Source organism: Trichoplusia ni, chromosome 26 (genome assembly GCF_003590095.1).
Source record: "Trichoplusia ni isolate ovarian cell line Hi5 chromosome 26, tn1, whole genome shotgun sequence".
NCBI lineage: Eukaryota > Metazoa > Arthropoda > Insecta > Lepidoptera > Noctuidae > Trichoplusia > Trichoplusia ni.
Window position 1 is genome coordinate 2,605,328 of NC_039503.1, and position 15,508 is coordinate 2,620,835.

Consider the following 15,508-nt stretch of genomic DNA (forward strand, 5'->3'; position numbering starts at 1 on the left):
GATTACAAATAAATGTATGGGTACTATCCCTCAAAATACCTATATAACCTGTTATGGACATAAACTTGTTGGGGGCTCGGCAATAAACTCTATGATGAAAAATAATAATACCTTTTGATATTATTTGTTCTAGCGAAAGCTAAAAAACGTACCCTGTGAATTTCATGAGAGCTTCGAAATACGGGTCCCGCGCTAAATCAACATTCTTTCTGCAGGGTTCATAGTGTTCATACTTTCCAAAAGAGACTTGTTGAAGATTAATCGTATTGTGGGATTATTTTATCATATAGATTCTCATGGTAAATCAGGATTATGTCTGATAATATTACTTTAAGACTCTCGATAACTGCATAAAGGTTTGAGAACCATAGACACTAATCAAATTACAATTTACTTTTTTGCTTTCAAGGCTACTCCTTACTAAACGAAAACAAACTTCAACTCTAGCAATGTCTACGCTTGTCTATTCCTCTTTCCTTTTCGTGTGGCCGTGTCACCGCGTGGTTCACAGCCCCGTTTCATCAAGAAACATACAAAATGGCTATCCGCCCTGTATACAGGCCGACAATCGTCAAAAAGAGGACGAAAAGATTTATCCGCCATCAATCAGATCGCTATGACAAACTTAAGCGTAACTGGCGTAAACCCAGAGGTATGTAATAACTACGCGTGTTCTGTCGGCATTGCCGTTCATGCTGAATAACCTTATTTTGACTAATATTTTATTTATTGTTTTGAAATTATTGCTGTATTTATTTAATATCGGAAATCCCTTTTATTTTTATTGCACACTTTTTATGATTTGAATCCCAAGTTCCTTTTTGTCGAGGTTATGATGACCAAAACGAGGCAATAAATCATATATTTTTTTCATGTGTTTCTTCCTTACCTATTATATTATCACCAAAAACGTTATTATGTAAAGGAGAACGCATGCTAAAACCTCTTAATCCAGCTTTAAGTTAACATTGGCGGTATCGTATGTCAACATTGCAATGATACGATACTCAACAATTTTCTTATAGGTTAGATCCAAACATTATGATCATGAAACATTTTTTAAATCTTTATCTTAATTAGAACCCCATTGTTATCTTTTTAATTTTATTTACATGGTACATTCTTAATATTCCCTCCGAAAATCCTATTAAAACACCTGTCTGGCAATAATCTTTTTTTAATTAAATATTAGATTGTGGTCCTCCTTGCATGAATATTAATTAATTACAGCAAGGGCACTCTGTGTTATTCATTCTATATGATAATTACAATTTGTTACCTTGCTAGAACAAATCTATCACATCCTATTCCTGGCAGCTTGCATCTCGCTGTTTGGTCATCTTGATAGAAACATTAAATTTTTGGTTTTTTAAATATGATTCTTGAAAATGTTTTACATTCTAGAATCTCAGTTTTTCTTTGAATAGAAACAAATTATATTTCATGTAACAAAATAGCAACTTATTTGTTATTATTATCTTCCAGGTATTGACAACAGGGTCCGCAGGCGTTTCAAGGGTCAATACTTGATGCCAAACATTGGTTACGGATCAAACAAAAAGACCCGTCACATGCTACCCAATGGTTTCCGTAAGGTTAGACTAAATTCAATCATTTTATATTTTAAAAAGTCCATTGTGTATTTAGTTCTTATGTCTGACATTTTCCCAACATGTTAATTTCAGTGTAAGCCTACTGCCACATCTTAAAATGATATTGTTATAGTTATGGCAGCATGGGAGTTCAATACATGGCATCTCTCATGCACACCTTCCTTAATAATGTTAGTATAAGTTGTGGCAGAAGGCTCCAGGTACTTGAAGATGTACTGTTGTTAAAGTTCCATTTGCTACTAAGCAGTGGTCTCTAAGTCCCACTGTTGGGCTGAATAGTCTTTTCAGTTATAAAAAAAGTCTTGTTTTCTCACTTCTCAATCAGAGTACCTAATATTCTTGCCCATTCTTAGGCTTTAAATTATATTTATTTTATGAATTATATTCCAATATTGTATTAAACTGGATAAATGATATTTTTTTTAATTCTTTAACCTAAATTATTTAGATTTTTCATTTAATTACAAAAAAAATTGTTGAAACAATTTGCAAGGGCACTCTGTGTTATTCATTCCATATGATAATTACAATTTGTTACCTTGCTAGAACAAATCTATCACATCCTATTCCTGGCAGCTTGCATCTCGCTGTTTGGTCATCTTGATAGAAACATTTTTGAAAGCATTTAGTATTTAAATAATTTTCAAATCAATAGAAGTGGAAATTATATTGACAATCCATTGTTGTTGGGCTGCCATGCTGTCTTTGTGCATGTGACTTGAATGTTTGTCACAAATTTCAATTCCTTAGTGTCATACTCATAAAAAACAGCCAATTTGTAACATATTCCACTTGCTTATGATTAGGACAGCATGACACCTAAGCTCTATATTTTACTCAGTAATGGTTATTGAATATACCTGAAGACTAGTTCATGTCATAGATTCCTTATTCCAACAGAAATATTTGTCCAATACAAGATTTATGACATACTAAATATAATTCCGGTCTGTCTACAGGTCCTGGTCCACAATGTCCGCGAGCTCGAGATCCTGATGATGCAGAACAGGAAATACTGCGCAGAGATCGCCCACGGAGTGTCCTCCAAGAAGCGGAAGACCATTGTGGAGCGCGCGCAGCAGCTCAGCATCAGAGTCACCAACTCTGCCGCCCGCCTCCGCAGCCAGGAGAACGAATAAATTAAGGATAATTAAAACGTTTTAAAAACACTTGCGTTTTTTATTTCAATACTGAATACTCAAAATCTTTTATTTTTTATATTTGTTAGTTTATATTAGCTGGTGGGTTGCAATATAGACACATTTTGGGAATCAATCGAGCACAGCATAGCATATTTATGGGAGAGAGGAAGAGCACTTCTAATACTAAAAATTGTCTATTTTGGGAGTACCTACATAATATCTTAATTTTGCATTTGCACATGGTCACAGATTACTAAATAGTTACTTCGTAATCATGGTGAACAGTATTTCTTACTGAAGTTAGGTGAATGGTCTTAGTCCCGACGTTATACCGTATTTCACCTATTGTTAGGACTGAATCTGATACACACTGAATTAGCAGGGGCCGGCAGCCTCATCATAAGCCGAAACACTGGGGAAGTAGATCGCACTCAAGTTGTCAAAGCTATCACGAGAAAACCCACTGCCGCCTCGGAATACCGCGTCCGGAGGGGCAACACTAAGGTGACCGTTGCTCTTTTATAAAGGATTGACCATTACAAAGTGGGCTTTGCAATTGCACATCACCAGCAGTAGAATTAAGAGTACCTGATAGTTAGGAAAAGGCTATTAGAGCATATGACCTCACCTAACTCTAGGCAGGATCTGTGGAGTAATCTATACTAATATATAAAGCTAAAGAGTTTGTTTGTTTGCTTGAACGCGCTAATCTCAGGAACTACTGGTCTGAATAGAATGAATTGAATAGAACATTCATCGAGGAAGGCTTTAGGCTATAAGCCATCACGCTGAGACTTATAGGAGCGAAGATACAAAAGAAAATGTGAAAAAAATAGAGCAGGTATAAATCATAACTTATATCTTCTACCCACGAGGACGAAGTCGCGGGCAACAGCTAGTGCGTGATAAATTGCAACACATTGCTACGCACCGGCCGAAACGGGAGACGCTGCACGGTGGTTCAGGCTTAGAATTACGTCGTGCCTCGAGGAGTTATCTTTCCATGAGGATCCCTGTGAGGTATAACTTTTACTTCGATTTGATGCGCCCTTATAAGGTAAAGGTAAGTAAATAAGATATGAATGGTTGACTTTCTTAGTCAAATACGAAGGATGGTCACTGGAAAGACGGAGTAAACTGTTACTATTGACTATGATATTTACTACACCCTAGGAAACAAATAAAAACACAAAGAAGCCATCGACAATTGTTTATTAAAAGTCACACAATATTAAAACAAAACCCCTTTAATGAAGTTATTGAAAGATTGAAAAAAATGCCTGCACAAAAGTTTATAGCAATTGTCTTCTCTCTGTGAGATTACTAGTAGTTTTTGGTGTTCTTAAAAGGGAAATATCAAGCAAGAATATAAAGACCTTTATACATCATCCAATGGAAAAAGGATTGATTATTGAATACTTTCGACCTACTTAAATCACGGATCATAATTTATAATTAGGTAACTTCTATAAAATTGACCTCAGCGACCCAATTTCTGTGACTTGGATGCAAAATATCTATACATAATATTGTAAATTACATAATATCTAAGTCAAAATACGTAGCGTGCGTGTTTCGTTCGCGTGATCGCGAATAATATTTTATTGTTCGGCCCTGTCACTGCGGGGACCGCTTTATGCAGCAAAAGCCAAGAGAGAAAAAGTAAAAAATCTTTGACGTTTGCTTGCATATTTTTTAATTTTTTATAACTGTGTTATAATAAAAGGAGTTTACAAAAAAAAAGTCGGTATGTCGGAAAGATTTACTGGAACTAGTTGACAGTTTAAAAAAAATGAAAAATTACAACTTATAAAAGATATGGTGGTTTCAGATTACTTTAGACGAAAAGATAAAAATTAAGCGTATTTTGAGGTTAACCCATACGGCCATACATGATAAACTATTTACCTGTAGGTATTTGACTCAAACCATTTTGCGTTTATCAAGCATTTACCAGTTCAGAGGTCATTAACGGTTTGTAGTGTTCTGTCACGATGGACCGATGATTTGAAGAAAGTGGCTGGCAGCGGATGGATGCGGGCTGCCCAGGACCGGGATGGTTGGCGCTCTTTGGGGGAGGCCTACGTTCAGCAGTGGACGGCGATAGGCTGAGATGATGATGATGATGATGAATGTTCTGTCCGTTAGTCCGATGAAAGACAGACGGACGGACAACTGTACGGATAACCGAGTGGGTTACCACACCAAACCCATTCAGCATGACGTGTCGCGGGTTCGATGCCCGCGTAGTACAATCTTTTGTGTGATTTACGAATGTTTGTTCTGAGTTTGGGTACCCTTGCGCAAGTCACAAAGATAAGATTTATGAAACCGCGACGCTACAATTAAATTCCGGAGATTCTGACCAATGGAGTCGTAATTCTTGTTTTATTTTTAGATAATTTTGGTAAGTTTAAAATGTAAGGAACCCTGAAAGGTAACTAAATAACTTTGCCAATATATTGGCACGCGTGACAGATGCCAGTTGAGTTACATCGCATGTGTATGGCAACATGACATCGTCCATAATGGCAGATCATTGGCAAAGCTCGGGTTATGATAATATTTTTTTATGATGCACGCCTTTTCGTACCAAGTACGGGCTTGTTAGCATATACAGGGTGCTTCGAAAGGCATGTTTTTAACCGGCTTTAAAAAGGAGGTTCGCAATTTGTCTGTATGTTTTGAGGTAACAAACATTAAGAAAAACATGTTTATTTTCTGTTTCCTCAGAACTTTGAAATGGATGAACCGAGTTTTGTTATTTTTAGTATAACGTGAAACAGCTGTCATTTGGTCCCCTAGAGTTTTATCAAGTTTGGAGCATCAGTTTTTTGATTGAATTCAGTTTTGCGTTTTTGTTGTCAAATTAAAAAAAGGAAATTGCAGTATCGGTTGTGTAATTCAAACACCTCTGCGAATACTGATCACAACTTCACAATTGTTATTGGTTGGTCAGGATCCTAACAATTCTTATTATTTTATAAGAGGTTTTAACTAATTTTATCAACTAAAGTCAATTGCAGCGATATAATGAAGTCTAGATATACACTAAAAAGCCCGCGGAGGAAGTAAAATGGCGTACATATTTTAGATAAATGAAATGTAATGTGTTTTAAATAATGAAAATAGTACAAAATATATAGAAAAAGGTCAAACATTTTATAACCATTAATCTTATCTAGTTTCATTAAAAAAAGTGTTAAATTTTAGACAAAAAACAAGCACTCCGTATAATATTTGACGTTTGACTGCTGTCGCATAAGACTGGCGAATATTTCCGCAGAATTCGGTCACAGTTTAGCCAAATATAGAACGGTTTAAACGTATCGTTATTTTAAAAGATAAAAGTGGTTTTAAAGTGTTACAATGAGCTACAAAAGTAGTAAGCGTGGTAATTAACGGTTATCTAATAAGTAGTTTTAGTTTCCCGCGTAATTTTTCAAATGTCATCCATGTCACGAAGTTTTTTTTTAATTGAAAGCACTAGCCTAAAAAATATATTCTAATTATGTAATTATGATATTAGTCAACATATTTTATTCAGTAATTAATTTATTTAAAAGAAAAATCATCTTCTTTTTTATAATTTGTTGAAATAGAGGCAACAGATTTACATCAATGTTCAATAAACGAAAAATTAATGAAATTAACACACTGATCTACTTATAACTTACGGCTATAACAGCAAATTCTAATAAAGATTAATAAAAAGATATACAAAAGACAAATTAAAATACAAAAGATATAACAATATTAATGATAAAGATTTAGATTAAGATTAACATTTTTCAAGGTCATACATTTTGCTGGACAATTATTTGTGTATCCTTGTTGTAAGAAAACCTCAGCTTCATGAGTCCGTATCGTTCTTTATCGGTTTTATTTTCAGATGGGGTGAGCTAGAATGTCATTGGGCGTTAATTCTAGAAGAAAAATGCCGCGAGGACACCATTCTGTGAGATTCACTAGTGACGAGATGCCAAAGTACAAATCACTTGTGAGTACCTAACTCACATAAGTTTTTAAAATTATTTTTATTGTTAAATACTTATTATAAAATCATACTAAATTATAACGAGATTAAGCATAAAGAGTCTCTAACCTTCACAGCAGTTTATAAGCAATATTAATTATGAGTTTTATTATCTGTGTACCTAATACACGACAGTAATTTACGCGGGAAAGTGTTTTTTTAGTTTTTTAAATTGTTTAGCACTTAATTTGAACTTGTGGAAAATTATATAATGTCAGCGATTTTCATTTTTTTGCGTATTTCATTGTTTATCCTATAAACCAAATACCCTAAAAACCCATAAACCTATGGTGTTTTTTGTCTGCTTTTGTCCATAGGGATTTCGTGAAAATGCGCAACTATAGTGAATACATACTTAAATTAATGTTTAGCACCACTTTTAAGCTTACAAGAAAATACATATTTTTTAAATGAAAAAAGAAATTCATTCATTCTTTTTGTTCTGTGTTACATCACATTTGCCTAAGATTAAACATAGGTACAGGTGGAGCTAACAAAAGCGTAATAAAAAACAAACGCCGCCAGATTTCAAAAACATTCAAGGCACATGCATAAACACAACCAGATTCAGGACAAGCATTTAAGGATCAAACAAACAATAGGCCTTAGCAGAGATTGATCCCGCGACACGTCACTTACTGTGGGTTTAGCGTGATGACCTTAACCACTCAAAATTCAAAAATTTAATAAACCACCAACCACTTAATACTAATAAAAACATAAATTCCCACCAAAACAAATGCAAATTAAAACAAAATTTATTAAGAAAATCATTGACCTAAATATTCCTTTGCCCTACATAGTGAAATAATATCCATATTGCCATGACAAACCTTTAATATCTGCATTGCATGTTCACGAAGAAATAAACGAAACTTTCAACAATTTATAACAAGTTTTCGTTTTTCTTTTTGCCTGAAAAGTATCAGTGCAGTCTGGCGAAGACCGCCATCTTGGTATTTCAAAATGCCCGTTCTTAAAATGAAGTATTGGTTGACACCTAAATTCCAGATAAAAAAGGATTATGCGGTCGTTAAGGTAATTAAAAATAAGTGCAAAAAGATGATTTTATATTTTTTTAATTATTATTGCAGTGGCTGTCTTTTTTACTTAAATTTATCTTAATTAATTTGTTAAGTGTGCGAGTGTGTCATGTAATTTACTCTTAGAGAAGTGTGCTAGTTTATTCGAGACAAATTGTTAAATAGCTCAGATTTATTGTGATCGTAAAAAGTCAAAGGAGAAGTGCGGGTCTTCGCCCTGCAGGTGGACTTTCATCTCCCAAAACAGTTTTTATTTGTTTAAATTTTTCTATAAATTTGATAATTAATTACATAATTTCTCTTTGGTGACTGACTCCATTTAATGAGTTCTTTTTAATTTAATATACGATTCTTCCAGGAAGCTTTTTCTTTATTTTAATGAATAATATCCACATTAGGTACTTTTAATATCAAAAAAATCTAATTAACCTCAAAATAAATAAATTTGTATACCTAGTAGTAGACCGCATCCACCAACTAAAATTATCGCCATATTAATTTATCTGAGGAATAAATATGGCCGTTTGTCATATTTTATAGACAAAAGCTGTCCAAACGTCAAACATATTCATCAGATAAAAATTAATATGGCGATAATTTTAGTAGGTGGCGATTGAAAAATCTAAGTTAATATAAATAAGGTTCCTCTTAACATAATCCAAGTAGTCTTCGTCCCAGGACTATGGGAACTCCACGGACTCGAGCGCCCCGTACGGGCCGCAGTCCTGCCCCATGCACGACTCCGGAGCCCCCAGCCCCGACGTCTGCGTGTTCCAGCCAGCAGCGCAGAGGTACCGGCTGAATGAACAACGTGAGTACCCTCTTCTTCTAGAAAAAGTTTTCAAAAGAGTAACCGAGAAAGTATGTTGTAAAAGAGTAAAGTTTTTAAAGGAACTTCTTATCGGTACCCATTGCGAGGCCCCGGGCGGTAGGTCTTAACAAAACGATCTGCGTACTTGCTACTTCAAAAAATCAACGAGCTTTGTTTTAGATAGCCTTACCTTTGAATTAGTTAACTAACTTTATTTGACTTTGCCGTTACAAGTGTTAATTAACTTCAAAAATATTAGGGGCGCGAAGCCCCGTCAAGAGCGAGGCCCCGGGCGCCGGGCGGTTGCCCTGTTCGCCACCCCCTAAGGCCGCCACTATCGGTTCTTCCCGAATTCTTCTTCTTCTTATTCGTATCATTAGTTATGAACTTCTGATATATGACGCTTGTTAATCTCCTGTTTTAGGGCTAGATACTACAGCTAGGTAAATACATTTTGATTTTGATTTTTGATTTTGTATTTAGGTATTAAAATCACGGGTGGATCCAGTGGATCTAAAGGGGGCAAGGCCCAAGCTGCACAAATGCTATATTTATAAAAAAAAAGTACAGCCTTGGCCATTAACAATGAATTCATTTAAAAAGATAAAAAGTGAAAGAGAGCTCAGAAAAAAAATTAATGATGCGACGGTTTAACTACTGACGCGTATGTATCGGGATTGCCCGTCAAGTTTCGGACCCAACCGGAGTCCTTAATCATGAGCTGACGCGGCGGGCGAGCGAGTCCCATGGTTTTGATGGTACCAAAAACTAATCGACATACCGTAAAACGGGGTGAATAGAGTTTCAAGGGGTAAATAGAAGTTATTATTTTTTTGGGGGTTTCATGAATATTTTCTTACACAAAAATGCTTAAACACAATTATTTTATGAAATACTTGAGAATTTTCGTATAACCTTTATATTTTGTCTTGTTAAACGTCCAAATTTTAATAAATTCTCTGGTTCTATCCACCTCAAAACAGCCTCTATTCACCCTGTTTTACTGTTTTTCCCACAGGAATAAAGCTGCTGACGTCGATCAATCAGATCGTTCAACAGCGCGTAGACCTGGAGTCGAACAGAGTCACGCTCTCCAATCTTCTGGACGAGTTGAGAAGGAAGCTTAAGAGAAGAATAGATGACTGCCACACCGAGAAGAAGGAACGGATGAAAGTAAGGAGTTCATATAAAAGATAAAAGATCATTTATTTGTAAAAAACATTTATGAAACAGTTTCTATTATTTTGTATAATATACATATTTGGAGCTTGTGGCTAAGCTATAACTGCATAAGTGAATCGATCATACGTTAAGCTACGCTAGACGCGGTTGGTCCGTAGATGGGTGACCATCTTTGTCATAACGAGTTCCTCCGTCTTTCGGAAGGCACATTAAATTGTGGGTCCCGGCTGTCATTTCTACATCTTTATAATTTCTGATCAATAAACTACAAGAAAGTTTGGTTATAATTTCGACTTCATTCAATTCCAGGCATTGAAACAGGCCAATCACAGACTGGAAAAAGAGAAGTTCAACATTGTGTCAGAGATTGAGCATCTGAAGAGGCACCTGGAGAAGGAGGAGAACCACCACCTCCAACACGCCAGGGCGGCTGTCGCTCAGGTGATGACGTCATAACTATTATATAACTATCAGGAACTTTGACTTCTTGGGTTGACCCAAGCAGTCTTCGAAAGCAGTCCTTGAGCTCGCATAGCTTTCATAGACGTGGTAATCATAGCAGACGTGGATCCCATAACATGCGTGCATGGACAAATTAAGTCTAGCGAATACTTTAATGGGTGAGAAATTAACAGCTTCGGTAATGGCGCCCACCATGGGGCTACCAAGCGTAGTGCTAACATACTCACTCACTGTAGTAGGGACTCACTCACAAGCGTGGTGATCAATGTCAGTTATCTGTATGAGATGCCTGCAGTGGGACAGTTACAGGGTGGTGGTCTTAACAGTTTTGGTAATGGCGCCCACCGTGGGACCAGTCAAAATCGCAATTTATAGTGTATGACATACTTGTAAGCTGGATTAAAATGCTCACAGGCTATCCAGGGAGTGGTGACGAAATGCCCGCCGCCAGACAGCCTCTTCCACCAGTGTTCTATGGCAGACCTGCCTAATGTGGTTAGCAGAAATGTTGCCAAGAATGCACCATCTAGGAACGTGAGTAGTATTTATAAAACGTGTTTTGACAGAGCTTTGGAAATCTTTAAACAAAATATAAAAAAAAAACTCACGGAAAAAAATACTTTAAGTATGTTCACAAGGTTGCTAGTTCAATCTTAATGAAGGCACCCAATGTAACTATCAAAGATATGTGATTTTTTTTAATTTTTGTAAGACACCACTTACAAACGGTTTCTAGGCAGGCGCTCCTTGTTAAAAACACTGGTATAGGTACCGGCACGGATCTTGAGCGCTCAGCGGAAGAGTGGGGATCACTTTGCGCATCGTAAAATAAAACGCCAATCAATTGTGCATACTCGTCGTCTTGAGCTGCATGCAACTGCAGCAAACAACGAATTTCAACACGAGTGACGGCTGTGACGTGATGCGCTGCGACGCAATCACTGCACTGCAGTCCGCCCCGCGCCTCTCTTCATACCGCAAAAGGGACACAAAAAATCACTTCTGCGCAGATGAAGGTCAGAGCTCAAGATCCGTGCCAGTAACTGTACAAAGCTGAAGCCGGTTAGACTGGGAGCCCAACATAGTGAGGACAAAGCTAGGATGATTTCGAATTTTGTGGTTGTTAGTCAGGTCTTTTTTTTGACTCTAGAAAGAAATGAGATGGGAAATAACGGGCCTGTTGGTCTAGTGGCTAGTGACCCTGACTGCTATACCGGAGGTCGTGGGTTCGATTCCCGCCCAGGACAAATGTAGTGTGATGAGCATGATCATTTGTTCTGGTGTCTGGGTGTAATTTATCTATATTATGTATGTATTTAGAAATATATAAGTAAGTTTATCAGTTGTGTTGTTACCATAACACAAGCTCTGCTTAGCTTGGGATCAGATAACCGTGTGTGAGTAGAGATTTACGGGTCACTGATAAAAAGGAATAAAGAAATTATTTTTGAATAAATTGAAAAGTTGTTTTTTCAAACGCCGAATATTATGTAGATACTTACTCGATTGTCGAAACACGTTTTATAGCCTTGCTAAAAATAGTTGCTTATAATAATTGGATATTATTTTTTTAATTAAATTGGATTATAAGTAGATTAGGTAGGTAGATAAGAGATTAGGTAGGTAGTTAAGTTAGTATTTTTTTATCTTCTTCAAAGTAATGTAAATAAATATTTGAGGTTAAGATAATTGTCCTAACTTCTTCAATAAGGTAAGTGGAAACAAAATTAAAAGCCAAATGTATTTGAATTTAGTGTTTTTGGTAAATATTTCTTTAAATCTTCTTCCTATGTTAATGCTGCCATGTGCTTGACGCTGGCAGAATATTTGTTTTCCTAAAGGATCCAAATAAGAGAGACAAGTAATAGCAGAGTGGAGAGGCTTTTGCCCAGCTGTGAGACTTCCCAAACTGTGCCAAAACCTTCAAAATTGAATCTTCTTCTTTTCTTATCTATGGAATGTTTTATATAAAAGCAGAGAAGATTTTGATTAAACGACATCTTCATTGACCAATTCTTTGTGTTGCGGGCAGTTCCACAAACATTCAAGTCACATACAAGACACCCAGACTCAGTACAACACACTAACACGTCGCGCTCAGTGGGTTTGGCGTGGTGACCTCAACCACTCGGCTATCCATTCAGTCAATTTGATTTCTAATGAGGTTGTTATTGTATAGGCTGATAATAAGCTGGCAGCCGCGCGTCTGATGCGCGACATTGCTGAGCTGAGGCAGCGCGTGGCTCAGGTGGAGGCGCGTCTCGCTACGGAACTACGGGTAAGATGTAATTAATGTTTTCTCTTTCTTTAGGGTATGGAACCCAAAGGTTAAAATAAATACCCTAGTGTTATGCCAGTACTGAGCCCAGAGGTCATGTCATGAACGATGATAGCTCAACGCTGCACGTCCACTATGTGACGTGGCATTATGTAATTAACAATGTAAATTCTTGTTCAGGGAGTTTAGTCAGGAAAGCGACTGGCGATTCAGGAGTCGCAGGTTCAAGTCCTGTCTGAGGTTTGATTTTTTTTTCCATTGTATTTGTATTAAATTGCAGATAGCTAGCCGGTTGAAAGTTTTTATAAGAGATGATGAGTTTCTGTTGTCTAATAAAAATAAGCAGCGACGGTGAATTTGATGGCTATATTTTTCTTAATTTTGCTTTCCTTTGTCCTATTTATACAGGATCCACACCGTCGCGAGTCTGACAAGCAACGAAGTTTTATTATACACAGTGATTTTTTAGTCGTCTTACAAAAGCAGCCCAATTCATTTATCCGACGTAAAATACCCCTAGGCGTGATTATTTTTTTTTCATCATCAACTAAGATAATAAGTACGAAGAAAATTAAACAAGAGAAATCTGAAATATACTCTTTAAAATGATAAAAACGCCGCCGCCCGCGCCCGTCACCATTGTTATAAGGCTCGGACCGCGCTCGCAACAGAGCTGTGGTTCTAAAAAACTACGAATTGCATCATAATATTGAATAAAAATTGCATTTAATTTTTTTTCAAATCTCATAAATACCTATTTTTTTTATCATGAACGTGTTCTAGTCATTGGATACATGAACTGGGCTGCTTTTGTAAGACGACTAAAAAATCACCGTGTATACAAATACTAGCTGAAACAGCAAACGATGTTTGTCAAATAAATTATTTATTTGAAATATCTGGTGAAGAAATAATATCACATACAAAAAAAAGTTATCTCAAGGGTATGAAAAATATAAATTGTTCAATTCTCACCCAAACCACTGCACCCAAAATTTCATGAGAATCAGTTGATCCGTTTCGGAAAAGTTCAATTACGTACACCGTAAAACTACCGTGCGAATTCTTGTCGGTGCATGGCAATGCTTTTCAATTCTGTATTACCACATGAATGTAGCCAGTTTATTGCCATAATACTATCTTAATTCACAGCGTAAGAGACAAGCGGAGTTGGACATCATCCGCCTTCGTAAAGAGCTCTCCAACACGAAGACATACGTCGCTTCGCTGCGGATGCCGCCGCCGCCTCTGCGCAAGCAATGCTCCAAGTTCGCTTAGAATATACGAGAGATGACACCACTGTGTTTTATTTTATACCTTTACTAGCTGACCCAGCAAACGTTGTCTTGCCGATTTTTTTTTCTATGTGTATTTATTTTTAATACGCCATTATAAAAAAATTAAAACAGACAATTTCGTCCAAAAAATATTTTTTTTTTTTAGTTTGAGCAACCCTTATTATTTAGGGGTATGAAAAATAGATGTTAGTTGATTCTCAGACCTTCTGAATACGCATATAAAATTTGGTAAAAATTGGTTAAACCGTTTTGGAGGAGTAAGGTAACTAACATCGTGACACGGGAATTTTATATATTAGAAGTCCCGGCGAACTAAGTACCTCCTAACAGTTGATGTGCATTTTTGTTTTGCAATTTTTCCATGTTCTAAAACTGATTAAACCTTCCCTGGACTTTCAAGAATATTTCAAGTCTAAAATAACACATATCGGTTCAGCCGTTCTCGAGTTTTTGCGAGACTAACGTACAGCTATTCATTTTTATACAAAGAGAAGAAGAATAGGAACAAGATTGACGATGATCATGATTGCTGTGATCCAGGAATGCTTGTTCTGAGTCTGGGTGTCTTTGTGTATGTGCCTTGAATGTTTGTGAAATGACAAGCGATGGAAGGAGGAAGTAGCTTAGAACTGGAGTTTTCTTCTTAGATTGTGCATGTGACTCAAATGTTTGCTAAATCCCATTATGTCATTATCTCATCTTCATGATCGGCGGGTGTAGTTGTCATAAAAAAAAATTGAAATCAGGAGAAAAATACTAAAAAACGGTGGCAGTTTGTGTGAAATTTAGAGGAAATATAGATTCTAGCTGTTACTATTAGTAATGTGGTGATCAATGCTCGTTACCTGTATAAGAGGCGATAATGGCGCCCACCGTGGGACTCACAAACATAGTGTTAAATGGTCGTATTTGGTTATTTGTAATTCTTAAACGTTACCAAAAATTTATTTTTCTGAAACTCCAAACAATAATCTATACTTTATACTTACTAATATATAAAGCTGAAGAGTTTGTTTGTTTGAACGCGCTAATCTCAGGAACTACTGGTCCAAATTGAAAAATTCTTTTTGTGTTGAATAGACCATTCATCGAGGAAGGCTTTAGGCTATAAACCATCACGCTGCGACTAATAGGAGCGAAGATACAATGGAAAATGTTAAAAAAAAACAGGGCAGGTATAAATCATAACTTATATCTTCTACCCACGGGGACGAAGTCGCGGGCAACAGCTAGTAGTAATATATATAAAAAAAAAACAAAAGTTTTTGACCACATAAGTGCTTGCAAATTTGTTTTTCACGAATTCAATTCCAAACGCTTGTCATTTTAAATAAAACACATATATGACCTTTAAAATTATTGGAGTAATCTCGTAAACCAGCCAAGTTAACCACTGAGCCACAGTTCCTAAGATCGCGTGCCAGCCACCATATGTTACAATACCCACGCTTGTTAAATCAAGGCGAGTTACACGAAGCGGTTATGTATTAATATTAGATTATAGATACAGTTATAGACAACAAGTTTACATTTAAAATAAATATGTTTTTGTTAATAAATGAAATATTGAACCGATAATACAAGCTTTGCTTAGTTTGAGACTAGATGGCGTTGTGCGAAAGTGATTTTTTTTTGTAAAAACA

At 36.3% G+C, this 15,508-nt stretch overlaps 2 protein-coding genes and 2 non-coding genes across 5 annotated transcripts; all 4 read left to right on the forward strand.

The window, feature by feature from the left end:
* Positions 1–466: 466 nt before the first annotated feature.
* Positions 467–2,782, forward strand: LOC113505587 (60S ribosomal protein L32). Its single transcript, XM_026888375.1, has 3 exons — positions 467–652; positions 1,486–1,595; positions 2,573–2,782. The coding sequence occupies exons 1-3, from the start codon at positions 538–540 to the stop codon at positions 2,750–2,752; spliced, it is 405 nt and encodes a 134-aa protein (XP_026744176.1). The 5' UTR covers positions 467–537; the 3' UTR covers positions 2,753–2,782.
* On the forward strand, positions 1,229–1,357 carry LOC113505732. The gene has a single exon (XR_003401656.1). It is a non-coding gene; the product is annotated as a small nucleolar RNA psi18S-841/snoR66 (small nucleolar RNA).
* On the forward strand, positions 2,101–2,229 carry LOC113505733. Its single transcript, XR_003401657.1, has one exon. It is a non-coding gene; the product is annotated as a small nucleolar RNA psi18S-841/snoR66 (small nucleolar RNA).
* Positions 2,783–6,546: 3,764 nt separating the features above from the next.
* Positions 6,547–13,854, forward strand: LOC113505656. Of its 2 annotated transcripts, none has more exons than XM_026888459.1 (7): positions 6,547–6,755; positions 8,501–8,645; positions 9,664–9,818; positions 10,137–10,268; positions 10,704–10,823; positions 12,469–12,567; positions 13,720–13,854. In XM_026888459.1, exons 1-7 carry the CDS (start codon positions 6,663–6,665, stop codon positions 13,843–13,845), a joined length of 870 nt encoding a protein of 289 aa, XP_026744260.1. In that variant the 5' UTR covers positions 6,547–6,662; the 3' UTR covers positions 13,846–13,854. The 2 variants fall into 2 exon arrangements, with proteins under 2 accessions (XP_026744260.1, XP_026744261.1); XM_026888460.1 differs by having other exon boundaries at positions 8,513–8,645.
* The last annotated feature ends 1,654 nt before the right edge of the window (positions 13,855–15,508 follow it).